The 27573-nt window shown below is 36.5% G+C and overlaps 1 protein-coding gene across 2 annotated transcripts in view; it reads left to right on the top strand.

The window, feature by feature from the left end:
* MSH3 (mutS homolog 3) overlaps nt 1-27573 on the top strand; it is a 241458-nt gene that overhangs the window by 198834 nt on the left and 15051 nt on the right. For both annotated transcript variants that reach the window (XM_077139293.1, XM_077139294.1), the window contains exon 20: nt 13781-13938. In XM_077139293.1, coding sequence (XP_076995408.1) covers nt 13781-13938 — 158 coding nt within the window. The remainder of the gene's footprint in view (nt 1-13780; nt 13939-27573) is intronic.

Raw genomic sequence — 27573 nt, 5'->3', positions numbered from 1 at the left:
AGGAAGAGCCCAGTTCACCTATATGCCACAGTAATAAATCTAGATTTTATCCAAGGATTAGGAATACTAGCAAGAGAGTATTGAAGCTGGGGGGAAAAGTGAGCTTGGAGGGTGGGGTTGGTATGAAGATAAAGTAAAATAATTGTGGTCGGTGAGGTCAAAGAATTAATATACAGGGAGTAGTTAAGTGAGAGGCTGGGTCAGAGAAAATGAGATGTGTGAATTTAATTCAGAGGTGTAACGGTTCTGGGTGGTCGTAAGATCCCAGGAATGGCCAAGGAGGTGAGTAGTACAAGTGGAGAAGGTCTTTGGAGATGAAAAGGAGCAGAGTTTTGGAAAGAGTCATCCATATGAATGTTGAAAGTATCTGAGATGACAGCAGGATTTTTGTGGTCATGAAACAGTGATCCAGGTGTCAGAGATTCCAAAGAATGGGGACCAGCAACCTGGAGATTTGTAGATATATGCCATGAGGATGAGCAGAGGTAGTTTATCCCTGAGGAAGCAGGTGAGGGAGAACCTCTAAACCCTCAGGTTCTGGGGTGGTATGTGGCAGAAAGCTCAACCCTTCAGAGGGCTTCAGGGGACAGAGCAGACAGCCAGGTTTGTGTTTAAGCCAGTATTTTAGTTTCCTTGGGTATTCCTGTAAACACCATGCAGTGGGCTGGCTTAAGCAATGAGAATTTAATGGTTTACAGTTTTGAGGCTAGGAAAATGTCCAAATCAAGGCAATGCTTTCTTCCCGAAGATTGACATCCTGGGGCTGGCTGCTATTGATCCTTGGCCCTGGACTCCTCTGGCGTGTGGCAGTGCACCTGGCAGCTTCTTCTGGCCATTTCCCTTTCTTTTGGTTCAGCTTCTGGCTACTCCCTCTATGGCTCTCTCTGTGTCTGAATTCATTCCACTTATAAAAGACTCAAGTAATAGGATTCAGACCCATCCTGATTGGGTTGGACCACACCAGTTGAGCTGAAGTCCCTCATCAGAAGGCCCTACTTACAGTGGGTTCACACCCAAAGGAATGGATTAAGTTAAAGAGCATGTTTTTCTGGGGTACATACAGCTCCAAAGCACCATAGCTGGGATCTGAAGGAGACAGTAAGCAAGGAGGTTAGAAACATATAGGTACTTGAGAATTTTTCTGAGAACTGTGAAAAGGATTAAGATGTAGAGGAGCAGCTGAAGATTAGGTCAGCAAAAGGAAGCCCCAGAACAGCAGTGTATTCCTCTTGGGCCATGAGCAAGAATGACAGAGATATGGGGTGTGGTGAACTTGGCTGGCTGTAAGGGAGGTAAGTTAAAGTAAATACTTTGAATTACATCTAATTTAATATTACATTTCAATGCCATACGAAGATGATTGGTATTCTATAACCTGATACCCAATGTCTTTAAACTTCTTAATTCTCATTAAGAAATTTGTGTATTAATTATTTTATCAAATCAAGTTAAGTAATAACACTTGGATTGTTTTTAAAGAGGATACTATGTGAACTTAAGTTCTTTTTCAGGTTAAAATACCAGTAGGTATTTTTTCTTGAGCAAGTGAGATAGTTTGAACATTTATTAGCTTAATATGTATTTTGCTTATAAATCTCTTCACCATCATTTCCTGTTTCTATTCCTGTCCCTCCGCATGCCCACTGACCTGATCCCTAGTATGTTATCCTTGGGCATGGTTGTTTTGTTGCTATTTTTCTTTCTTTTTTCTTAGGCTTTTCTTTCTTTCCTTCCTTCTTAACTTTTGGTGAACCTGTCATACTGTTTAATTAAGCAAGCTTTGAGAATCTAAGCCTTCTGCCTAATTACAAGAAGATTTTAAAGAAACATTGAACTCTTTAATTTTTTACAAAATAAGTGGAATGATTTATTCCAGCAGACACCTCAGAATATTCCAGAATATGCATCCATTTCTTTCACATTTACTTTTTCTAACTTGAGTAGGAGTTGATATAGAACAGTTGCTATGGTAAAGTGGTTTCTATTTTGTAAAGTATAAATTTATATATGGGATAGTGTTGAAAAAAAGCTTACTTATGTAAAACTCAATTTAAAATATTTTATGAGTGTTAATTATAAAATATACCCTGAAAATAACTTCCCCAAAGTCAGATGACTTTGTTGTTTTTGATAATCATGTAATTTTAAGAAATGGTCTTTCATAGATAATGAGTATACTTTCTGGATTCTGTATCATATGAATTCATTATAGTGATTCTGAATAAGCCAATTTTCTGCCCATTTTTTCTTTCCCAGTTTTAAGAATATTCTTTTAAACCCTCTTTTTTGTTCCCTTCCTCCATTCTTTTCATAATCCCAATATTTGCAGACTTGGGAGCCCCTGGGTCTTCCCCCCCCTCCACTGTGTCCACCTCTAATTTCTTCTCTACTCTGTAGACACAGAGCTTTTTCGAAAGTGTAAATCTAACTTGTCATGTCACTCTCTTATTTGGAGTTCTTACAGTTCCCAAGTTACTATGTCTCTGGGACTTAGCAGATGGTATTCCCTCTGCCTAGAATGTCCTCTTCTCCCCACCACCCACACATATTTCACACATGCCCACAACTTACCTCACTCTCGTCTCTAGCTCCTGCTTGTTCTTTAAATCTTTTAGACTAAGTCTTTCCTAACCAAAGCTGCTATAGGTGCTCCTATTACATACCCACTGCCCTATGTATTTCTCCCTTGCTTTCTACTTACTCAGTTAAATTATAATTGCCTGGTTTTTTGTTTGTTTCCCAGAGAAATGGGGACATATCTTTCTTGCTTACTTATAATATCAGTAACAATGCACTGACATAAAACAGCACCCAATCATATTTGTTAAGTGAACAGGGATTAAATAGAAGCCTTCAGTAGTTTCCAAGTGTCAATTTAAATTTTTGTCTCTTTTTTGCACAAAATTTTATTTTTCAGCCTATTATATGGGGATTTCACAATTTACAGAATCATTGCACTATAAACTAGAAGAGAAATTAGTGATCATTTAGTATAATTACCTCTTTAAGTCCCAGAAGGGAAAGTGACTTGCCAGAGGTTACCCAAACTAGATAGAATACTTTTGTATTTTGGAAATAGTTTAAGACTAAGGCAAGCCAATGCTTTCCAGCCTTTTTCACTTCACAGCAGACATAGTAAAAATGATAATATTTTGATGGCCCATAGGAATAAGAGGAGAAAGAGGCTGCTCAGAGCCAAAGGAGGCTGGCTCAGGGGCTCTGGCCCCTCCAGCCCTGCCTGCCACCTTGAAGGCAAGCACTCAGCCTCTTGGCACACTGTAAGCCCTGTGAAGCAGACCAAGACATGATGTGCCAAGACATACTGGTTTGGAAGTTCCACTATTCATACTTTCCCAGGATTGTTTACTTATTAAGCGAAATGACTTTCTGTTGGATGGATTGGACAGCAGTTAAAGTGGGATTTTCATTCGTTTGTTTTTTTGTTTGTTTGTTTTCGATATAAATTTAACTTTTGGGGAGGGAAAGGGAAAAATATGGTTCACTGCTTTTCATTTAGTGGACAGGAAGAAAATAAAACAGGAATCAGAGCAGGAAGATTCCCAGGAGGTACTTGACTCCTGTGGGTTTCTATAGTCATACCAAAGGCAGAGAGTTTTAGTATGTCTGAAACCTAAATTTCCTTTCACACATAATCTAAATCAGTCTCTCCTGATAGCTCATTTAAACAACCCAAATTCCTGGAATCCAGAATGGGAACAATGCCTTGTAATTATAGCTTAATATAATACTAGGATACATCTCAAACTATTGTGCATGTGATAATTAAAAAGTATTGGTAGAATCCCTTGAGTGTCCAAAGGGAGATATATACACCTATTAAACTCTCCCATCTGGGAAACCCTGGGTACCCTCTCAATCATTGGCAGCTTCCAAGAAAATAGGACAAGCCCTGGATTTTGAAGTTTGCCCTTAAGCAACTTATTTCTGTAGGGGAGAAGCTAAGACTTCTTAACGAGGCCTAAGAGTTGCTTCCAGAAAGTCTCTTTGTTGTTCAGATGTGGCCTCTCTGCAAGGAAAATCATTGCCCTCACCCCCACCCCCCCACCCCCACACACACATACCCCCACACACCCCTATATGGTACAAGCCATTCCAGGGTGAAAATCTTCCTTACAATGTGGAGTGTGACTCGGGGGTTGAGTCTGGCCCTGGCACTGTGAGATCGACCACATCTTCCTGACTGGAAGGGGAAAAAGGAGTATAATAAAATAAGGCATCAGCGGCCAGGAGAAATCAGATGGAATCAAGAGGCTATTCTGAAGGCTACTCTTATGCAAGCTTCAGTTAGTGCTAATTGCCGTGGTAATTAGCTAACTGCTAATCAACATCACTCCTGTGGACTCTTAAGAACACCTAGGGCTCAAACTGAGACTCTATAAAGGTTTCAGGCACTAGGTTTGCCTTCCTGGAACATGTAATTCGCAGAGGGTTCCTAGGTAAGATAAATCCTCTCCAGGATTATCAATTAATTACATCCCCTATGTTTGGATCATACCATTAAAGCAGAGGAAATATTAGTGGCAAATATCACTGCTTTCCTCTGGTGCCCCTCTCTTCTTGCATCTGAAATACTGAGATGGAAAAGGACATTTGTTCAATAACTGATTATTTTTTAAGGTGTTCTTCTGACCTGCACCACAATTTCCCCTTCCAAAATGGTCTTCCTCTCTTCTTGTCCATTGTCCATTTCCGTTGATTGAATGAATTTTTTCTTACCCTTTAAGTCTCAACAAGAAACTATTTCCCTATCACTCTAGTCAGAGTATTTCTATTCCATCAGTTTCTTCATTTCATTTTTTAAGTTATTGCCAACTGATTTTTAGATGTAGTGAGAAAGCACTTTGTTGTGATGTAATAGGAAATGGAAATTCAGATCCTGCTCTGCTGTTGTTGTCATCGTGAGTAGGCCACTCTGTGGTCCTTGGATGGACTGGATAATGACTAGCTCTCCCACTCAGTAGAATATATATTTGGGCAGCACAAGAAGGATTTGGACCCCTTCTGTGCATCTCAACATACAGCATATTCTCTTCTCCAGCATCACTCTCCCACTTCTGCTTCTTGTTCACCTTGGGTTAAAAGTGCAATGATTTGACCTAGAGCCTGTATGGAGAAAGCTTTCTCTATGGATATTTTCACTGTAACCTGCCGTTGATTGACATTTTCAAGGAATAAAACACTTTGAAATGACCAAACTTTTTCAGCAGTCTGCAGCTATAATAAAAGTAGTTCTATCATGGCTCCTTTTTAGAGAGATATCAATATCCATAACTGTCAAGAAAGAAAGCATTTTTTCTGCAGAAAATTTGCTGATGCCTAGGTCTTGGACTTAACGTTATGAGAATTTATTTTTTTTCTTCCGTGCATCTCCTCCTTCAGGGATATTCCGACTGACCATGATTGTAGTGTAGCCATCAATGGACCTGAACCTGAAGGTGTTGGTCTTGAGCTAAAGCAACTCTTCTCTTATTTAGCAGTGACTGATTTCCTGTCAGATTGTTGAGGAAAGGTCCCCTTTGAGGTATCTGTCAGAGGATGAACTTCACTAACACACTGGCGAGGTACTTAGCTTCACCAAGTCTCTCATTTCCTCACCTGTAAAATGGGAATACAGTAAAAGATATTACACCTTGAGGCTGTATTTTTCCATCCCCACTTCTCTTTTTTCACACCAAAGATGGCGTTAATTGTAGAAGTTGCTTAGTTATCCTAAAAGTTTCCTGCTTAGATGCAGTGTTTTGATTCTTGATAAACAATACTAAGACCATATTGATTGATGCTGACCAGTCATTGCCAGTCCTACAGTAGAAGCTTTAAAGAATGAACTTCTCACCTTTCTATAGATTCATCTCTAAGTTCCATCCAGAAGCATAGTTCTTTGATACAGTGCTTCCAGCTGTATTTACTGTCTTTCATTCGCCCATGCAGTCATTCATTTATTTATTCATTCATTTGTTATTTCTTGGAACTTGCTCTATGTCTGACATCATACTCAGTACACACACAGGTCTGGTCACTGTCTAGTCCAGTCCACTTTGATGCATTTCCAGTAACTTCAGCCATCTCTAGAGTTGTTAGGGCAGAGATTTTTGCCACCTTTTGGCTTCTGGATATTCTAGAACAGCTACTCATCCTAAATGGCTGTGGTAGTTAGATTCAGTTTTCAACTTGGCCAGGTGAAGGCACCTAGTTTTGTTGCTGCAGACGTGAGCCAGTGGTACCTGAACCTCATCTGTTGCTCATTATATCTGCAGTCGGCTAGGAGGCTGCCTGCTGCAGTGAATGATGTTTGACTTAATTGGCTGGTGCTTAAATGAGAGAGTGCAACGTAGCACAGCCTAGGCAGCTTGGCATTCCTCATCTAGTACTCGCAGCTCAGCCCAGGCCTTTGGAGATGCAGGAAAAAATCACCCTGGGGAAAGTTGTTTGGACCCAGAGGCCTGGAGAGAAGGCCAGCAGAGATTACCCTGTGCCTTCCCACATAAGAAAGAACCTCGAAGTTAGCTGCCTTTCTTCTGAAGAACTGACAAAATAAATCCCCTTTTATTAAAAGTCAATCCATTTCTGGTATATTGCATTCCAGTAGCTAGCAAACCAGAACACTGGCCTTCCAGATAGATTTCATGTTTTTTTCATATCTGGGGGCCTCTGACACATGGTGTCTCAAATATATATGGTCTTGGTAAAAGATGGGTGAGTACATTAGATGTGCAAAATTTCTTAATCATTTCCATACTTATTATGTCATCTTGGGAACTGTGAGAACAGAGCAGTTATATATTCTTGGCTAATTTTTATAGAGTTCACAAATGATTTTTTTTTAATGTACAAATGGTGGCTGTCTCTAGTGGAGTGCTTTTCACATATTAAATTAGTTCCATATTACTAATATTTGAGTACCTTCTTTGGCCAAGCCTTCTTGTGGACAGAAGGGATGAACAAGATGACATGGTACCTGCTTTCATAGTAACTTACATTCTAGCAGAGAAGGTTAATAATAAATGAATAAGCAAGAAATTTAAGGTAATTTCAGAGAGGGGTAAGAGCTGTATATGTGTGTATGAGTCTATGTGTGTTTGCGTGTGTGTATGTGTGTGTATGAACAGGCTGATGTGCATGCTGGAGAGCAGTAAGGCAGACAGGCTTACATAGATTAGGTGGGGAAGGTCTTTCCTGGGAAGTTATATTGGATTTTAGACCTGAGTAACAAAAAGGACCCAGTCTCAGGGAAGAACATCCCAGAGAGAGGGACCAGCTTTAAAGCAGTAATGAGCATGGCAGGTCAAAGAACAGCAAAAGTCAAATCTGGCCATCAGCAATTGAACATGCTGGCGGGGAGCAGGAAATTAGGTAGTCAGTGGTCAGATGCTTTAGGGCCTTTAGATGGTGATGAGAAATTTGGACTTTATCCTCAGTGCTTTTGGGATCTATTTGGGGTCTTTCAATAGGAGACAAGTTCTGTTTTACTTTTTAAGACAGTCACTTTGGCTGCCACACAGGAAATGGACTGTGGGCACAGGAAAAGCAGGAAGACCAATCAGGAGTCATTGCGGTAGCCCAGCAGGACAGTGTAGCAGAGACGGAGACAGGTGTTTGTGCAGCTCACTTTACCTCCTGATTCTTCACACTCTGAAATCTTTTCTTCCGAGAAAGTTTACGAGAGTGCCTGTTATATGATTTATCTCCCATGGGAAGTCTGTATTTGATGCTTGTTAGCCACTTTGGCATCTATAAATAGTTGAATTTTGTGAATTGAAAACATGTATCTCATTAAAGTCAATATTAAATTGTTTGATATTCTCAAATCCACTTCCTCACAGAGACTGCCAGTCTAATGGGGTTCACAGTGTGTTACTTCTCCCAAGTACCTCACACAAGCTAATTCCACACCTTCGCCTCCTCTAAGCACATCTAGGGCAGAACTCATTTAGCCTCTGCCCATTGGTTCACTCGAGGGCCACATATCTGTGTGATGTGCCTGAACTAGGACATATTATTTTTCAGAGAATCATAGGATTTAAGGGCAAGAGACTATTTGAGCAGCTCTCTCCTTTTATAGGAGAGAACAGTGGGGCTTAGAAATCTGGACTGACTCGCCCAAGCTTTAGACTAACAATCACCTTTCCTGACTTGGGATCAATTCTCTGTTGATATTTACTCATTCATTTTCCCATTCTGTGATTTGTCAAGGTTCTCACAGAAATTAACAACTCAGTGAAAATGTCTTCAAACCTTTTTTGTAGAATATGCAACATAGTATAGATTTAGTAAATGGTTGTCAGTGCCTCTCATTGCTTTGGAACCCATTTAAATTACGTTATGGATTCAGATTTGGGATATAAAGAAAGGGAGAAAACAACCACTACTGACATGTTGGTGAATTTCCTTTGTCTTTCGTTTGTAATTGTTTTTTTAACAAAGCCATAACAGTTTCATTTAAATATTTTTAGATCCTTCTTCTTTCTCGTAATATAACATATTTATCTTTATCATTAAAAAAAATTCCCTCACATAATTTAATGACTTCATGATATTCAGTTGTATGAATGTGCCATAAATTTCTTTGAATGTCTTTTAGGTCCATTTCTTGCTATTATAAATAATTCTACAATTCATAGTTTTTCCTGAGATTAATTCTTAGAAGTGTTATTGTTACCTCAAAATGCTTGTAGTAGAAAATTTGAGAACTTTGGAAAACAGAGAAAATAAAAATCATGTATAATTTTATAATCTAGAGATAAGTGTCAATAATTTGGGTTTATTCCTTTCAGTCGTTAAGTGCTGTCATTTCAGTGAGTAAATAATTTTTTAAAAATCATTTATTGGAATGCTACATTTAATTAGATCAGATCTACTCTTTCAGGCAAGACTAGTGGCGGCAGAGCGTGCTGGTTTAAGTTTTAAAAATATCCCTCTGCTTCAGTTTCCTTGTCTGCAAAGTGGGGATGATGGTGATTAATACACCTCTAGAATAATGCCTGGCACAGAGCAAATGGTATATAAGCATTAGCTCTCATTTTTAATAAAAAGAAAAGTTAATGGCCATGGCAAGCAGATTTTCTATGGCTTTTACTATGTAGATGGAAAGGGGACCTGGTCCTCAGGTGCACCGCGTTCTTCCCACCGCCTCCTTCCCACCGCCTCCCTTCTATTCCAGCAAGACTCAGCTGGCACTGTTGTAGCTCCTGTTACTGTCCACCCTCTTTTTCTCCAAGGCTCTCCCAGCTCTCTCAGAGCCAAGGTCCTATGGAGGCTGCATCTTTGGGGGCCTTGGTGGACATCAGAAATGTGCCTGCTGGTAGGCCCTCACCGCCACCAGGCATCTGCAGGCCCACTCTTGCCAGGGGGCCCATGCATTTGGAACCTGCAGTGAGCTCTCAAGAGTAGGTTTCTTTTTGAGCGCTGCTATTGGAGGGAAGGCAGAATAACGTATCCTGTAATGTTTGTTTTCTGATACCTCAGCTAAAAGAGCCACAGGAACCCACCTCATTTCTTGACAAAGTAAAATTTTTTTGTATTTTTATTTTTCAGTCCAAAAATTTTCAACATATTTCATGTTTTAATAGAATTCAAAGGCAAGGCCCTAAGAGTGTCCTGGTGTTTCTGTTGCCTCCTTCAGGAGTGTCAGTGGCTCTGCAAGTGGGAGCAGTTCTGCTTAACCACAAACCAAACAGCCAAGAGCATTCAAAGCTGGTATTTGGATCAGGAAACAAACATAGTGGTCAGGCAGGCCATTTTAGAAGGGATAGTGGGAGTGGGAGCTCTGCACATTTAAGTCCTTTCAGTGGTGTTTTTTGGCTTTCCAAGCATCTCAGTTTTCCCTAAAGCACATAATTAAACACTGAAAATAGACATTGATTTATTTACTAGAAAATTTTAGATCTTCTACATATTAGTTACATCAGATTTGTATGATAGAACGCTTGAATGAAAACAAAGTTAACATTTTTAGTATTGAAGGAGATATTTCAGAGTAATTTTTTCTATTCTTTTAATGACCAAAATAATCTTAATTTTAATGAAGTTGTATATATGTCAGCCTTTCCTTTTATGGGTGAGTACTTTTTAAATAAATCCTTCTTTATCCCCAAGGTCATAAAGATGTTATTCTATAGTTCCTTATAAATATTTTTAAAATTTTGCATTTCAGATTTTAGTCTTTAATCAGTCTACTCCAAATTTATTTTTGTATGTGGTATGAAGTAGGATTCCAGTTTCATATCTTTCTATATAATCAGTTGTCCTGTACCATTTTCCAAATGATCTGTCATTTCTCATCAGTCTGCAGAGAGTTATCTGTCACATATTAAGTTTCCATGTTTTCATGGGGCTGTTTTGAACTCTTTTTTTTCAATGGTCACGTCTCCTGTCCCTTAGCCAAAACCAAGCAGTCTGGTTTACTATAGCATTATAGTAAGTCTTTGCATCTGGTAGGGAACGTTATCCCTACCCTAATCTAAGAGAATGCCTTGACTTTTCTTTGGTCTTTGTTCATCTGTTTAATTTTAGACTCAACTTATACAGTTCCCTGAAGAAAAAAAAATTGAAATTTTATTTTTTCATGAATTGACCTTATAGATCAATTTGGGGAGAAGTTGACATTTTTATGTTATTGATATGACAAATGAATATGCCCCTCCATGAATGCAATATGCTTTACTTTAGGTTTTCCTTAATGTCCTTTCAATAATGTTTTAAGTATTTCTCCCTAAATATGTTTTTCATCTTGTAGGTCGTATCTTTTTCACAATTATTTTATCAATAAAATATGAGTTATTTGTTGCTCTTATAAAAAAATTCAGTTGATTTTGCATCTTGATCTTAATTCTAGCCATCATGCTAAATTCTCATTAATCATAATAATTGTCTATTATTATGCTACTGTTAGCAGTAGTGGGCCCTCTGTCCTAATTTATTTAAAGGAATATCTCTTAACACTTCACCATTACGACTAGTACATTATGTATGTTTTGGTAGATACACTTAACCTAGTTAAAGAAGTTTTCTTAGAGTCATTTTGTACTATGGACCATTCATTACTTAGACAGTGTTTTCTTGCTAACTAAGCATTGTTTAAATGTTAAAACAGTGAAGTGTAAGTTTTCATGTATTATTTGCTATATAAATACAAATCATTAGTTTTTATGTGCCAACTGGCTCTGAAATTTCACGTGTCAACTGACTCTGAAGTTCAAATAAACTATATTGGCTGCAAGGGAGACGAAGCATTCAAGAATCATATGCATGATCGTGTGGTTTTAAAAACCAGCAGTTTGTGTAGTTCAGTATAAAAGAAAACTTTCATTCCTTTTAAAACTTTTGGGAAGTATCAGATGTGTTTACCCTCCGTAGGTAATATGTCGTTTTCAGCAACTTTTGTACAATTTAATTTAGAAAAGAATAACATTCATGTAAGTGCCATATACTTAATTTGATTTATCAAACTCTTCAAATCAGTTTCACACTTGGCTTTTACACTGGGTCTAGACCAGATTTATTTTCTTTTCTTTTTTTCCTTTTCCTTTAGCTCATTTCTTTGCTTTCAGTTAGTCTGTAGTGCATGGGACTTTTTTCTCCTTGTAATATAAAGTGACTTCCTTAAGCATCTTTAATTTTAAGATATCGTGATTTACAACCAGTTACAGTATTTATAGTTTCAGAGCAGTTTCATATATAGTTTCTCATTTTTTAAAAAAACTTCATGAAAGTAATTGTTTTAGTTTGCTAATGCTGCTGGAATGAAATTTACTAGAAATGGCTTGGCTTTTATAAAGGGGATTTATTAAGTTACAAGTTTACAGTTCTAAGACCGAAAGATACCTTGACTCCAAAGAAAAGCTGATGACATCACATGGGAAGGCACATGACTAGTGTCTGCTGGTCCTTGTTCCTGGTTCCATTACTTCCAGCTTCTGATTCCAGTGACTTCTTCTCTAAGCATCTGTGGGCCTTCTCTTAGCTTCGGTAGGGCAGGACTCTGGGTTCTGCTTGCGTACCATCTTATGGGAGGGCACATGGCAATATATGCTGGGCTGTGCATCTCCAGACATCCATTTCTAGGCGTCTGCTTGCTCTGTGGGCACTCTCAAGTGTCCAGATTTGTCTTTGTCAGCTCTGAAGCAACAGTGTTTTCTCCAGAAGGTCTCCCCTTTTAAAGAACCCCTGTAAACTAATTAAGGCTTTCCTTGAATGGGTGCAGTCACATCTTCATCTAATCAGAAAGTCACACCCAAAATTGAGTGGGTCAGTCTTCTTGGAAACAATCTAATCAAAGGTTCCACCCTAAACAATAGGTCACCTACTGTTTTTAAAGCTGTGTTTTATCGATTTGGCACTCATCCAGTTAATGCAACCCTTTGTTTTCTGGTGTTTGGCGGAAGATGGTTCTGCCTGTTTTTGCTAGCTGTTCAAAGATTCTGTGGCACACGGCACCCTCATTTGTCTTACTCCACTTATCTGTGTCAACCAGAATTCATTTTATTTTAGTCACTAGTTTTTTTTTTTTTTTTTCGTTCTTCTCATAATAAACTTCTTTCCTTATAGCTACTGTGTTAGGCTCTTTCTGTTGCAGGAAACACAAATTCACTTGCCTGCCTTCAAGTACTGGACATTCATTAAGTGCATCATAAAAGCCATATGTAGTCATAAAAGACAGGAAACAGAGAGGAAGAACAAGATCTCTAGCCCAGCTAGGTTTTAGGGAGAATGGAAATGTAGTTAATTAGGATGTAAGACACCATTAGGGATGGATCCAGTTTTCTTTTTGTTCTTTCAATGCTTTACTATATATGAAGTTTCTGTGATGCTTCTCAACTCCTGTCGTGGCTCTTCTCTGTCTTTTCTTCTTTATAACTATAAACCTTTTTACCCCCTCATCTTTCTTCATAACTGCTTGCTCTTTCTTCAGTGCCTTATGGCCTTCTGCTGTGTGTGTGTGTGTTTTAACTTACACTCCAGTTACTCACTGATTGAACCTTTTGATAGATCTCCAAGAGATTTTAAATTCAAAGTTCCAAAAGATTATTTGAGCAGCCTAATTTGAGAAGAGCTTTTATGCTTTGTCACCTCATAGATTATTGGTTAGTTACCAATTGGCTGTTGTAGGCAAGACAGGTATTGCCTAGGATGATGAGTGCCCATGGCACAGACATGGAGGGCTCGGTGGACTCCTCTGGGGGGGACAGGTACTGTAATTAATCGATATCGGGAAGCTCTGGAAACTCAAATCATTGCAAGAATACCAGTTCTTCTGCCTCCCTCACATACTCTAGTGAAATGCCAGTGAATAATTAAATAAAACCAATACCAAGAATTTGGTGTTTTGTCTCTTTTAATAGTCATCCATTTATAACTGAAAAAATTCTGTGCTGCCAATCCAAATTCGGGCCTTGGACAATTAGGTATATAATATGTTTACTATTAAGATAGATGAAAATTGATAGACTTAGAACATAAGCAATATAAAACATCTAGACGCAGAGACAGATTAAAATTTAATGAGAAAGCCCTATTAATTATCCTTTTCTGGTAACTTCTTCTTATTTCATTTTTTAAACCTAGAATTCACTTTTTTGCAATAACCAAGTTCAGGTTGGAGGCAAACAGGGCCTCTTTCCCTTTGTGATACTTATTGCTGTTATGTTTAAATATGCCATGGAACAATCTTTTGTCTAATGCATTCCCATTTATGAAGTAAATGGTAGAAATTACATAAAAACCCCTCTGGTGCAATAAGTGAAATTACTGTTTAATTTTCCAGGGGGACTCAGAGAGAGTAATGATAATTACTGGACCAAATATGGGTGGAAAGAGCTCCTACATAAAACAAGTTGCGTTGATTACTGTTATGGCTCAGATTGGCTCTTATGTTCCTGCAGAGGAAGCAACAATTGGGATTGTGGATGGAATTTTCACCAGGTAAAAGCATTAGTTCCATTTGACTATATTTCTGAAAATAAATCAAGCCTGCATTTTCATGTCAGTTTTCTTTTTATGTACATATTTAATTGAATAGATTTTCTTTTAAAATGTTTGGAGTTTAGGAGCTTAAAGAAACCATTTCTTCATGGATGCTAATATTAGAAGAGACCTAGGAGATCATCTTGCCCAGTAGTTTTCAAGTTATTTATAGTTACTGAGTTCTTAATTTGTACAAAATCTTATGTAGGAGATTAATGTTTAAACCGTAAAAACTAATGACCTTTCCTGAATCCAAGGTGAAAGGCTTGGAGTCTTGCCTGCTAGGCTCTGCAGTGCACAGTCTGAAAACTCATCCATTAGTTGAGAAACTAAGGCCAGATAAAAAAGGTACTGGCACAAGAAATTTAATTCAGATTTCTTTTTATTCTAAGAACTTTACATTACTGACTAGGTTCTAAGTCTTACTATATAAAATCTGAATTTCATGCCATATTTGAAAAGTGGGTGACAAATATCCTGGTCTCACTAACTAGAATTCTTAATGAATTCTTAATGTATTATTCATACTGTTCTATTTATGTTTTTGTATGTACATTTCTTTAAAAGGAAGGATTGCCTACGTTTGTATGGTTGAGCTGTGTCTGTAGAGTATCATATATTTTATCCAACTTCATATTTATATAATAATTGGCTCTAGAATCACATCAGAATGTGCTACATGCTTATACTGATGTACTGTAATAGACATTAAAATATTTCTCTTCTAAAGTTTGGATTTTCATTCTAGAGCAAACAAAGCAAAGCAACCTGAAATCTGTTTAATGCTGTACCACCAGAGGTGTTTTCTTAATCTCCATGTATTTGTATCAAAAATTTAAAGAATCTTTAACTTAAATTATAACTAATTTTTTCTATTTTATAAGATACTATTTTATACTAGATACTTTATTTTGGTTAAATTATTAGGAGAGATAAAGAAATTTAATAAAGAAAATAAAGAACAAAATCCATCTTGGTTTTGTCTGGAAGGAAATCTCATTATTGTGTAGCTTATTAGTTAGAAATATTTTTAGATAAAATACCAGGAAAAAAATAAGGTTTCTTTTTTCTCAAATAACCAGAAGTCTTCTAGGCAGCTGCCTCTGATGGGTTGATAGCTCTACAATTTCATTGGCCTTTTCCCTCCTGGTTGAGAGATGGCCCTCAAGGAGCTTAAGTTTAGTGAGGGAAATAGAAGAAACAAATCAGTACAATTGAGTTAAGATCTTGCAATGCTAGGGAAGTATGTGTATGTGTGTTTTTATTTGCTTGCTCATTCATTCATTCATTCATTCATATTTATGCTGCCTTCTTCCATACAGGAATTGAGGTAATTTGTTTACATACAATTCAGGCTAGCATAAGTAAAAATAAAGATGAGGGCTTAAAATGAAGCCAGGAATGAGGCTCAAAATATATATCCCACTGTGACTAACACTGCCACGGATAAGCTACAAATCTGGCTTAAGGTTTCCTCAAGAGAAACCTGTTAAATAAAATAGTTCACAGTATCAGAAAACTAAATGAATTACTTGAGATGGCAGCTTTCTTAAGAACTTTTTTATTATGTTGTACAATAATTTTTAATAATGAGACCAGATAGATACAGATATTGGGTAATAGTACATAAATTAGTTTTTATTAGGTCCATTTGGTTAGAGTTCTGGAAGCAAATGTTGGTTATGTTATACTTGGACCACAAGCACCACTAAGAACTGTCGGTTTCACACACTTTTCTCTTTTCCCATGCCTGGTGCATAGTATGTATGCAGTAAATATTTGATGAAAGACTGATAAAATTTTTACTCTAAATAGAAAAAATAACAGTTGTATTGACATAAGTATGTTTCTTAGTTTAGATCTCTGAAATTTGGCTGAAAAATCCCTTGGGATTTTAAAGTACCATCTAAAATAGTACATTGGAGCGTAACTAGATTTTTCAGTAGAACTCAAAAAGTCATCAAATTTCTGTGTAAAATTTCATCTTTTAAAGATAACATTTAAATCCAGGTATAGGCAGGATAAATTATCACCAATACAGAGATAAAGAACAAGAGGTTAAATTTCCTGTGATATGAAAATTGTCTATCTCTAGGGATAATTATTGTACCTCCTCTATAATGCTGAATAAGGGGAGATTATTAAGCTTAATTTTTCATTCTGTAGGTATTCCAATTTAAGTTAAATAATGCATATAAGACATTTAAACTAGTGGCTGACATAGACTAGGTGCTCAATAAATGTTAGTTATTATTTTAAGTCTCAGCCCCATAAAGCTTACTTTGACCATTTTGTCCCTCAATGATCTATTTTCTCTGATCTCCCAAAGTATTCCTTATATGGGCACTGAGTTATTGCAGTGTCGTATTTAACTTTCTGTTTTAAGCTCCTAACTTTTCTTGTTATTCCATGCCATCATGCTACTGTACTGGAGAAAAGGACTCCACTTATGTTGTATTCCATACTCTCATCTCCCACTCATGGTAGTAGTAGGTATTAATAATATAGATTAAAATCAATTTGAAATGAAATTATTTTCACATTATGAAATTGTTTTCCTCTTTTTCCTGGAAGTTTTCATTACTTTGAAACATAGGGTCTCATATTTCAAGATGAATCACAACTTTAAAACATTAATTAGCAAAGAATCATTTGATCCAGTTAAAAAAGAAATATGCAGATTATAAAGAAGTAAGGGACATTTTCCTACACGTTGTCATTCAAGTAGCTGCTGGTTTATGTGCCGTAAGGTCATGTTTGGAGAAACATGCACCATGGATCCTGACTGTCCCATTTATTCTTAATGAGTATGTCAAGATTGCAAGCCCTCCCCTGATTACTCTTTACCTGGGCTGTTTCTCAAGGTTGTGCTTGCAGTGAGAGGCTTGAGGGAAGAGGTAACATCTTTCCGCAAACAAAGAGGAGGCATGCTTCGACTTACTATGCAAGCAGCCACTCCCCCAAGCTCAGTGTTCTTCCCTCTGAGGGAAGAACAGTCGTGCTGCCCCATTGCGTGCACAGCTTCAATGGCAGGTGGGACTTGAGAGGATTGGGGAGCTCACAGAAACCAACATGAGTAATAATAAAGACCTTTGTCTCTGACTCAGGAATCTCACGTATCCTGCCGGCATCCTTGAAACAGTAACTAATTAACTTAATAGCTTGTAAATAGGACAAAATCCCAGACTGTGCAGTTCTTGATAGCCCAGTAGGATTCTCTAAACTCTTGGTAATATTAAGGTCCACCCAAAATGTTAGATAGTATGTCCATGGGAAAGAATGCATGCTTTACAGCCAGAAAACTCGGTTTAATACAAATTCACCAGTTTTCTGACCATGTACGAGTTACTTTAATCTCCGGCAGGACTTGGGAGAAATGTTATGCCGCAGTGAAAAAAATCAAACATACACTTGGGTGAAGATCCCACTTTGGCTATTTAAAAACTAGGTAAACTTTGCCAAATTACTTGATTTCTCAGTGTGGGTTTTTTTCTCCTTTAAAATGGGAATAATACTGTTTAGATCAGAGATTTTTGTGGGCCTTAAATAAAGTATATGAAAATGCCTGGCTCAGTTAGTTTCTGCTTTCTTCCTCCTTTTAGATTCTGTCCTCACCGTTTTGTACTTAAAAATCTGTCCTCAGAACCAGCTTGTCTAACAAATTTTCCATCAACAAATATTGTTATGGGCAAAAGTATTGCCTGTGTTGTTTTTCATACCACTTGGATTTACTAGAACTGCTGAGAGGATTGTATATGTGATTTTAAACCTAAGTTGTTGCTTTTTACTCTTTAAAAGGAGTACTTCTTTGTGAAAGTAGTTCTTAAAGACAGCTTTGTTTTCAACAGCTAAAAATGTTTTATATATTACTCTAACCTGTTGTCCTCCACATTCTATTGTCCTAATTGTACTGTTTTCTGATTTGTATTTGTGTCTTGAGACAGTAACTTTTTTAATCAAAATAAACCTACAGTAAAAAAAAAATCTGTCCTCAGTTTCCCATCTATAAGCCAAGAGTTTTATAATAACTGACATTACAGGGTGATTTTGAGAACAATTTTTTATAGAATATGAAATCACTATGAAGTGCTATTCTCAGTTATCCCTGAAAGAAATTAACCAAATGTGATTCCCCTTCCCTGGCCCTTACCTTCAGGGAACACTGTGGCTGTACGAGTTGGGAATCCAGAAACCTCCAGTACCATTCCCCTTTCAAGATAAAGCGGCTGGTCTGGAAAGCGCTGGGGCCCTGCCTGTCAGGGCTCAGCTGACCTTCAAGTGTGGACAGGAAGACAGATGTCTTCCTCCACCCTATTGCCTGCTGGACCTCGTGAGCCAGCAGCAGCCTTAAACCGGGCCAGTCATCATTTACTGTGTAAAAGAACAGCACAATTCAGTGCTTCAGAATAATAGTTTTCACTAACTCGATCAAACACATCAGTGTATTCAGCTATTTGGGTGTGTATTTTGTAACTGTGTAGTCCTGGTGGGTCCATTCAGGGTAGTGCCACGTAGGAGAATGTTGTTATAATACATGAAAAAGAGCTGGTTACAAGGCCTGGCAGTCAGTATGATTCCACTTTTGTGTGGAATATATATATATTTGCAGAGAAAACCATCTCCATAGAAGGCTTTATTCCAAGATACAGTGTAAGGAGATAGAGTTATGGTGAACCTTTTTTTCTTTTGCTTACAAGTATTTTTTTTTAATTCTGAAATAAACCTTCAAAGCAAAAGACAGCCCATCACCCCACACTGTTTAAAAAATAAAAAACTGACAGTATCACTCAAAATTAGTTGTTTTATAGGAGTCTAGTGAAATGCTTATATAGTCAATGTCTGGTAATATCTTTTTATAAAATGTTCAGGGCAGATTTCTGTTTTCCCTTCTCAGTGGCATGGAATTTGGGGTTCTAAGCATTAAACCTGACTAGGTACTTTAACATGTCAGACCTTATGCTACCAAAAACTTTTTACCCAGCCTATAAGTAACCCTGATTCTTCCTCCTTTATGAGTCGATGGCTTTCTGTCTGGATCAGAATATAAAATTAGAGGCTTTATTATTCATGACAGAACCATTGCCATTTGCATAGCTAATAGACAATGGTTCTTTTTTTTTATAATTTAGGTTTGCTTTAAGTTTAATGTTAATTCCTTGCTGTGTTTCAGTAAGGACGATACAGAGTCTGTATTTATGCTCCAGTCAGACATCCAGAAGTTCAAATTAGCTTCAAGTTGCGCATGCTGAACAAACGAAGTTGAGCAGCAGAGGAAGTGAGGGAGGGGCAGGGAGAGGCAGGGAGCCAGGGAAGGAGAAGAAACAGAAAATTGAGCCCACATGCAGGCTTTCCCATCCCGCCTTCAGTGCTGACCTGCTTAGGCGGGAGAGTAGAAGTAGGCAAGAGTGAGCAGACACGGAGTGTTGAACTGTTACCAGCACCATTCTTTTTGGTAACATTGCAGCAGAGTTTGAAACACTTTTTGCAACAGAACCGTTATAATAAGTTCCCCAACAACCTTTAACCCATCATGTTAACACCCAATTAATTTAAAACATTGGTATAAAATTTGATTTAAACATTTAGAAAAAGGAAAAATGTTACCATCACATAACCCTCTACAGTGTGATTAATCTCTCTTAGATGCTCATATTACCTAGAAGTCTAATAGCTTTTGAATTTTATTTCCATTTCTAATGGTAACCTTGCCACATCTGGCACTTAAACGATATGGTAATGCTGAAAAAGCCCCTATGCTTTTAGTTAGTGTCTTAAAGAACCTAAAAACTGGGAGCAGTAAAATCCACAGAAATTCACTCGACTTTGAGAACTTTTGAAAACTTTAAGACAAACAAAAAAACCAGGACAGGATCCTAAAGTCTGAGACCAGGTGTAAAGGTCAGATTTGGTGGTTCTCAGTGACACTGGGGGATTTCCAAAGAGTGGGGATGGGGAGGAGTGCGGTGGTCAGAGATGGTTTCTCTTGGCTTTTCTGTCACTGAGTTTCATCTTCCCTACCCCGCAGCACTTGTTTATCCTGCTCTTTGCCCTGCTTGTGTGAAGTCCACAGTGTCAGATTATCACGTAACAGCTGCGTGTTAAGTAGCGTCCTTGCCACTTTCTTCACTCAGGATAACCAGCTCTGCACCTGCATCATCAAAAGCTGCTTTCGGCAGTGGCTCTTAACCGTTGATGCACATGGAATCACCTGGGAGCAACCCCCCCTGATTCTAATTAAGTTATCCTGGGGTGGGGTCCGAGAGTCCTTTTTCAAAGCATCCCAGGTGATTTTGAACTACCGCCAGGGTTGAGAAGCCCTGTCTCTGTCAAGGACTAGGGAGGTTATGTTTTTTTAATTATGAGAGTAATAGAAAGCTCATTATAAAAAATATTTAATGGTATATAGTAGAGAATAAAGTAAAATAAATGCCATCTCCCTTACCAACCCAGGTCAACCATTATTAATGGCTCTTTATATAACCTTATACACATTTTTAATTTATATACCAGTATATATAAGACTTGTCTTTTCTCAGTGGTATGTTAAACATTACTATTGTAGGGTTTGCTTTTATATCTTAATGTGTGGGGGATGTATTTCCCTATCCGTCCATACAAACTAGCCCCACTCTTTAATGCCTGTCGTGTATCTGTTGTACAGACGTTCCTTTATCTCTTTACCCACAGGAAGCTCAGTTTGGGATGGACTCCTGTCTAGTATAAGGGATGTGTTACCTGTCTATCCCCCAACCCCTGCCGTTCCCCCTCTCTTCCTGTTTCCATTGGAAAGGCATCAATTTGGACCACATTAAATTATGCCCATGACCCTAAGACCTTTCTAGGATCTAACTTAATATTTTGCACTTATATTTTAAATTGTTTGTTAGGAAATAACTCAGACATACAACAATCCCCCGTGTTCCCACCAACCTACTAAAGAAATAAGGCATTGCCAGTACAATGGAAGTACCCTGTGTAACCCTCCCTAATCCCACTCTGCTCCATCCCTTGCAGAGTAACTGCTGTCTTTGACTTTGTGTTTATCCCATGCATTTCTCTACATTTTTACTACATAGGTATGTTTCTGAAACAATTCACGTCATTATTTTGTGTGCTCTCTGTCATACTATGTATATTCTTCTGTAACTGTTTTTCCACGCTAGTTACCTATATGAAATTCGTACCAATGGGTACCTGTTTTAGTTATTCATTTTTCACTGAAGTATGATATTCTATTTTATGTATAGACCACAGTTTATCCATTTCCATTATATATATATAGAGAGAGAGCATGTTTCCAATTTTCTCAAATAGAAACTGCTAATATCTGTCCATTCATTCATCTCCTAGTATATTTATGTTAATTTCTGAGTATAAGATATATCTAAGAGTGAAATTGCTGGGTTATAAGGAATATATATCTTCCTTGTTCTCCAAGGACACTACCAGTTTAAAGTCTCACTAGCAGTGGTAAAGTTTGTCATGCTTCAAAATTAAAAATTAGAATAAGAAATACACATTTGATGATATTTTTATACAGTTCAAAATTGTTTTTAAGGGCATTTATTACTATTACTTGATGCCTTTTATGTGAAGCACCTCCTGATAAATTATTTTTTTGAATTAGTGCTAGGAAAATTTTTTTTCCTCCATGTGTGTATTATGCCTACTTACAAAAAAGACAGTGATTTTAAAAGCATTTTAAAAGTTCATGCTAAAATTTCTGTCTTAAGTTTAAGAATCATTACTTTATGGCTTTTAATCTTAGTTTCATATTCATTTTAATTCTTCCATTATGTTATGTTGTTATTCTAAATCGTTCCAAATCCTTTTTGTACTGAATGGAAAAAATATTAATAAGTTGTAGCAGAATGAGATATTTGCATAGAATTTGGCTCCAAACTTTATCTAATCATATATTTTTGTATTATCAATTGAACATTTAGAAAACTAAGCTTAAATTCATGCATTCCACAAATATTCATTGAGTGTATACTGTGTACCAGGCACTGTGCTATAAGAATAATAAATAGATGAAAAGCTGTAAACAGACAGACATTTTAGCTGTAGCCTCACGTGAACCTTTTCCTTTTGAAGCAGATTTTTTTTTTAAGTTGAATTTTGGCAAACATAAATTTAACTCTAAATAGTGTGTTTATATTTGTGTATTGTGATATATGCACTCATCCATGAAATATTTATAGACTCATATTTCCAAGGATTAACACCTTTGAGTGTATTGCTGAATATTAAGGTGTGTTGTTTATTATTCCAACAAATGCAAATTTAAATCTCATTCCACTTGTTTCAGTAATTAAGTTTTAGAAAAGCAATTAATTATAAAGTCTGGTTAGAAAATAGCTTGAAAAAAGCAAAACAGTTGGTCTCTTCTCTTGGCATAATTTATTTCTATTTATGTCAATTAAATGTTGGTGGAAAAGGGTATTTGCATTGTGTTCCCTAGTTAATAATTTTCATGCCATGCTAAGCCACATAAACTCCCTCTTATAGCACCCAGCTCCAGGAAATGCTGTGTTCTCAGAATGGCACCAGTGTGTTGCTTTTGAGAGAGAGAAGTTAATAAGGCATTTAAGTTCTTAAACTAAATTATTTTAAACGTTTCCATTTGACCATGTGGATGATAACTGATTTGTTTGCACAATTTAGTTTAATTCCATAAATATTTATTAAACACCGACCATGGAAAATTTGTGCTCTATAAAAAAATACATTCTTCATGGGCAGAAAGAAAACATCTTGAATCAGTGCATATCTTCTCATTGATAGTAAATACCAGCTCTAAAAACCACACGATAAGTGACATTTTGCTAAATGAGTAGGCTGTTATGATTTTATTGGAATTATAATGTTGCCTTATAAATGTTTCTGTGGTTTATTTAGCTTCTGTAGCTGTGTCTGGCAAAAACAAGAAACCTCACTTCATCTTTTTGATTGGAAGTTATATGAATTTAATACCTGAGGGTTTGGCTTGGTTTAGTTTTGTATGCAGCTCCCAGACCTGGCACCTTACTGTTGTAAGACATGGGATGAAGGGAGAGAGAAAGGAAGGGCTTGAGCTCTATTTTTAATAACCTCTTCAAATGACTGAAGCATCTCCAAATATAGGAACCATTGTTTCAAGTTCAATTCCTGACTGTTTACGGAAGGAAAACAGGATCAGAGAGGTTGTGATTTGCTGAGCTTGTAATGTATGTTCACTGATGATGAATGAATGTGTCCTCTCCTTGTGTTGAGTTCCCCCCATAAAATTATTATTCTTACCTTTCCTTTGATAATCTGTTGCCTGATTAATCTTATCTTTCCTCTGATGGCCTTAATTGTTTTTCACAGATATATTTAAGGTTTTGAAAGAATATTTGTTCAATTAATTATTTTCCTTTGAAATTCTTGTGATTTTTTAGACAGAGTGGACCTGTAGCAGTGTGAGAGAATGATTTGCCCAGTCAGCACATGGTGGGTTTCCTTTGATAGGGAAACACCTGTGTTCTTCATAGTAGTCTGTGGTGCTTTGTAGACCATTCCAGTGAACATTGTTTCATGTGAGCCAGTCCAAGTTTAGCATTTTACCAAGTTGCTATCTTGATTTTCAGCAATGCTTCTATTGAAATTGAAAGGTTATTATGATTTTTTTTGCTTGGTTATATTTTGCAGTTCAGTATAATCACTTTTATAAATTGACTTTAAAAATTGCAGTGTGATTTGATTGGAACCATTATTAGAAGAGATTACACTAGAGAAGGAAACATTTTTCCTATTATAATAATTTCATTGACACTAGTAGAGTCTCTTTTAATGTTATAGAGGAAAGCTTATTATTTAACCTGGTAATCATCATCAGTCTTGTCTTAATATAATGATACAGTATTGTATAAAGTGTATTAAATGTAAAAAGTTACAGATAATTTTTTAAAATAACATTTATTTCTCTAGGTACACAAGTAATACTTACTATTTATTGTATGAAATTTTTAAACTATGGAAAAGCACAAAAGAGGAAAAATCTAAATCATCAGTAATTTCACCATTTGGACATTGTTATGGTTTAGGTATATATGATTTTCCAGGCTTTTTTAAAAATGTCCACATATAGAAGCAAATCATTTGTGATTTTATTCTATTTCTGGGTTAGTTATATGCCTAATGAAATCATATGTCAACTAAATTCAACATAGATTTACTACTTCATATTTTTTGTTTTTTAAATACGCATGTAGTAGTTACAAATTTTTACGTAACTGGTATTCTTTTGCAAATTTTTCTCTTGTTGGACTTCAATTTGTAATTTTTTCTTTCTTCCTTTTACCATCCCTCTCAAGAATTAGAGTACTTTATTATATATGAAATTATTTTCCTTTTGTAAAATTTGCATAATATACAGACAGACAAAAAGCCTAGACACCCATTCTGGACAGAATTCTGCAAACTTTTTATAACGTGAATTGACTGTAAACAGTTTCCGTTTCAGAAAGAAAGTAAAGTAAGCTAATATAAAACCCTCCTATAAAAAAGTACTTAGAAGGGTGCATGGGTAGTTCATTGGTTAGCATGCCTGCCTTCCATGCGGGAGACCCAAGTTCAATTCCCAGACCATGCACCCACCCCCCCAAAAAAGTGCTTAAAGTATGTCAAAGAATCCTAAATGTAATACAAATAATAATTTTTTCTATATAGCAGTTTAAAAACTTATACTCCAATTACTTATCATCTAATATGAAAAAAAAACTTTTTTCAGTTAATTGCGGTATTTCTCCCTCATGCTAGCATTTTCCTTGCATAAACCCGGAGATTGTGATTTAAAGGGACAGAGGCCCACCCCATTTTCTATCACTGAAAAACATCTAGAATCTTATCTCAAAATATGAGTATCTCATAAAAACAAGCTCTTACTCAGATTTTCATGAAAGTGTTCTCGATTTTAGAAAATGATTCTAAACAATAATTTCTTTTTTCCATTAAGGCTTTATTAAGCTTTGTTGACCTATATAAAGGTTGTATGCAAGGAGGGAGAAGGGGGATTAGAAAGATTAGTCTGTTGCCACTCCTAAAAATATCAATGATTTTTTTCTTAATCACATAACTGTAACCTTCTGTTTTTTCAGTGCAAACTAACCTTTAAGATAAAACCTAAAGAATAAACTGTTCATTTTTTACATTTGAATATATAAATGCAGACAGAATGATGATAATCATATATGATCAAGAATTTCTCAAATCTCTAAAATAGTCTAACATTTGAAAATTTTCAGAATTATTGCCCAGTAGTATACCTTCTAAATGTTTTTTATTTTTAATAAGAAAATTATAAACATTTTTTGCTAGTAATTTATATTTACCATGCATTGCTCCAGAAATTTATTTTAGGTAGTTTACTGGGTCTGAGCAACAACAGAGGTCCTCCAGAAGTAACTCTTAGGCATGCCTATAGGTAGTCTAAGCTTCTCTGCTACCTACATAAGCTTCACAAGGGTAAGCCTCCTGAGTATTGATTTGGGTGTCCCTAAAGTTTGACACAGTATCAGGGGATTCCCTGATGGTAAGGTTTAATAGTCCCATATTCTTTCTCCCCTCCCTCAGGGGAATTTGCCGATACTTTTTGATTATTGGTTAATATACTCTAGGATGCCTCCAGGCATTACAATAATCTACACAGGTTTAAAGGACCTCTTTCTCATTTTGTAGTCTGCGTGTTTCAGTTGTTCAAATGAGCTATACAGATAGGTTGAATTAAACTATGCACTACAGAAAATTTCAGTTTAAATCAAATAAACCTTTCGTCCATTGGTCTCAGAGAGTATGTGTGGTTCTAAAATATAGACACTGTCTTCCTTACCCCTATGTTCTGAATTACTTTAACCCCAACCTGTTCGGCTTTGTTCTTCTCTCTAAATATCAGGTTATATATAAAACAGCCTCTCAAAATTCAGAAATAATAATTACCACTCCAGACTTAATGTGTCTGCTTTAAAAGCTTGCAGTCTAGGCCCCCTTTTTTTTCTTATAAGCATTTTCTAAAGGTCACCATACCATTATTGTTTTTTTGTTTCTAGCCAGCATTTCTTGAATGTCTGCAGGCAGTATCGATCTTTTCTCATGGAAAAGTAGAATTGTAATAGGAAATGTGTTGTCTCCTAATGTAATGGTTTTCAAACTGTTCTACAGGGCACTGAAGTCCTACAGAGTCCCTCTACTTGGAAGAAGGGTCTGTTTGTGCTGGCTTCTTGAGTTTCCTTATACAATGTCATTTCTTCAACTTGGTTGTACAATCAGCATCACTCTCCATTTTAGACAATTTTCATTGCACCAAAGAGAAAATCCCAAACTCCTCTTAATTCTCGTCCACCCCCACCCAATTATTTACCCCTATATTGTTGTGGTACTAGTGATGTATTTCTGTTAAATATAGACCATAGCCTGCAATAGTAGTTTTTACCATATGCCCTTCTATTATTAACTCTTTGTACAAGTGTCATACCTTTGAAGTAGTTCATGCAAAACATATGTATATTGGTAGTGCTAATCAGTGAGATACATAACTTTAAACACCCCTTTCATTTATAGTCCCCTTCAGTATGCCACTGTTACTTACAATCTCACTAATGAACTACCATCACCTCTATCCATTCCCATACCTTTAAGTTCGACCTTGTTAACAATTCTGTACATATTCGGTAACTGTTCCCCCTTCTCTAGCTTCTGTCTCTAGGTCCCCTGTATTCTACCTTCTGAGAGCCTGAGTTTACATTTTCTAGGGAAATGAATTGTATTTTAAATGATAGTTGTTTTGTTGTTTTTTCTCAGTCCTCGTTCATACTGTCATTTTTTCTCAACTGTCCTCATTTTTTTCTTTAATCCTCATTGCTGCCCATATATCTCACTGAAAAGATTTCAGCTATTATACTAGCCATCATGTGCTTCCTTAACAGTTGGGTAGGTCTCTTTCCCTAGCAGCTCCCTCCACTGACCCTAAAGACATTTGCCTTTTGAAAGGTCATAACAACTTGTAATCTCCCCAGTACTGCCTAAGAACAGCCTTTCCCCTCACACTCCGGTGGTGGATATCATCATTCTTTTTAATCTTTATTAGTCAATAAGTGAAAAACAGCATTTCGTTCCTGTTTGAGTTTGCATATTTGAACATTTTCATGGGTTTATTTGTTTTGTACATTAACTATGTCCTTAGCCTATCTTACTGTTATCCTGTTGTTTTACTTTGTGAGGCTTTTTATTTAAGGAATATTAACCCTGTCATATGTGCTGCAAATCTTATTCTCAGTTTGTGATTTGAGTTTTAAAGTTTTAAGGTGTGTTTTCACTATACAGAGGGTTGAGAATTTGGAGTAGTGAATTCCATTAATTTATTTTATCAATTAATTTTTTTATTTTTTAAAAAAATAACACCAAACGAATGCAAACATTCTTAACTTTTGATCATTCCGTTCTATATATATAATCAGTAATTCACATTATCATCACATAGTTGCATATTCATCATCATCATCATTTCTTGGAACATTTGCATCTATACAGAAAAAAATAAAAAAGAAAACAGAAAAAATGAATTCCATTATTAAA

The sequence above is a fragment of the Tamandua tetradactyla genome, chromosome 21, assembly GCF_023851605.1.
Source record: "Tamandua tetradactyla isolate mTamTet1 chromosome 21, mTamTet1.pri, whole genome shotgun sequence".
NCBI lineage: Eukaryota > Metazoa > Chordata > Mammalia > Pilosa > Myrmecophagidae > Tamandua > Tamandua tetradactyla.
Note: the sequence above shows the minus strand (reverse complement) of the source record. Positions and strands in the feature narration are given on the sequence as shown.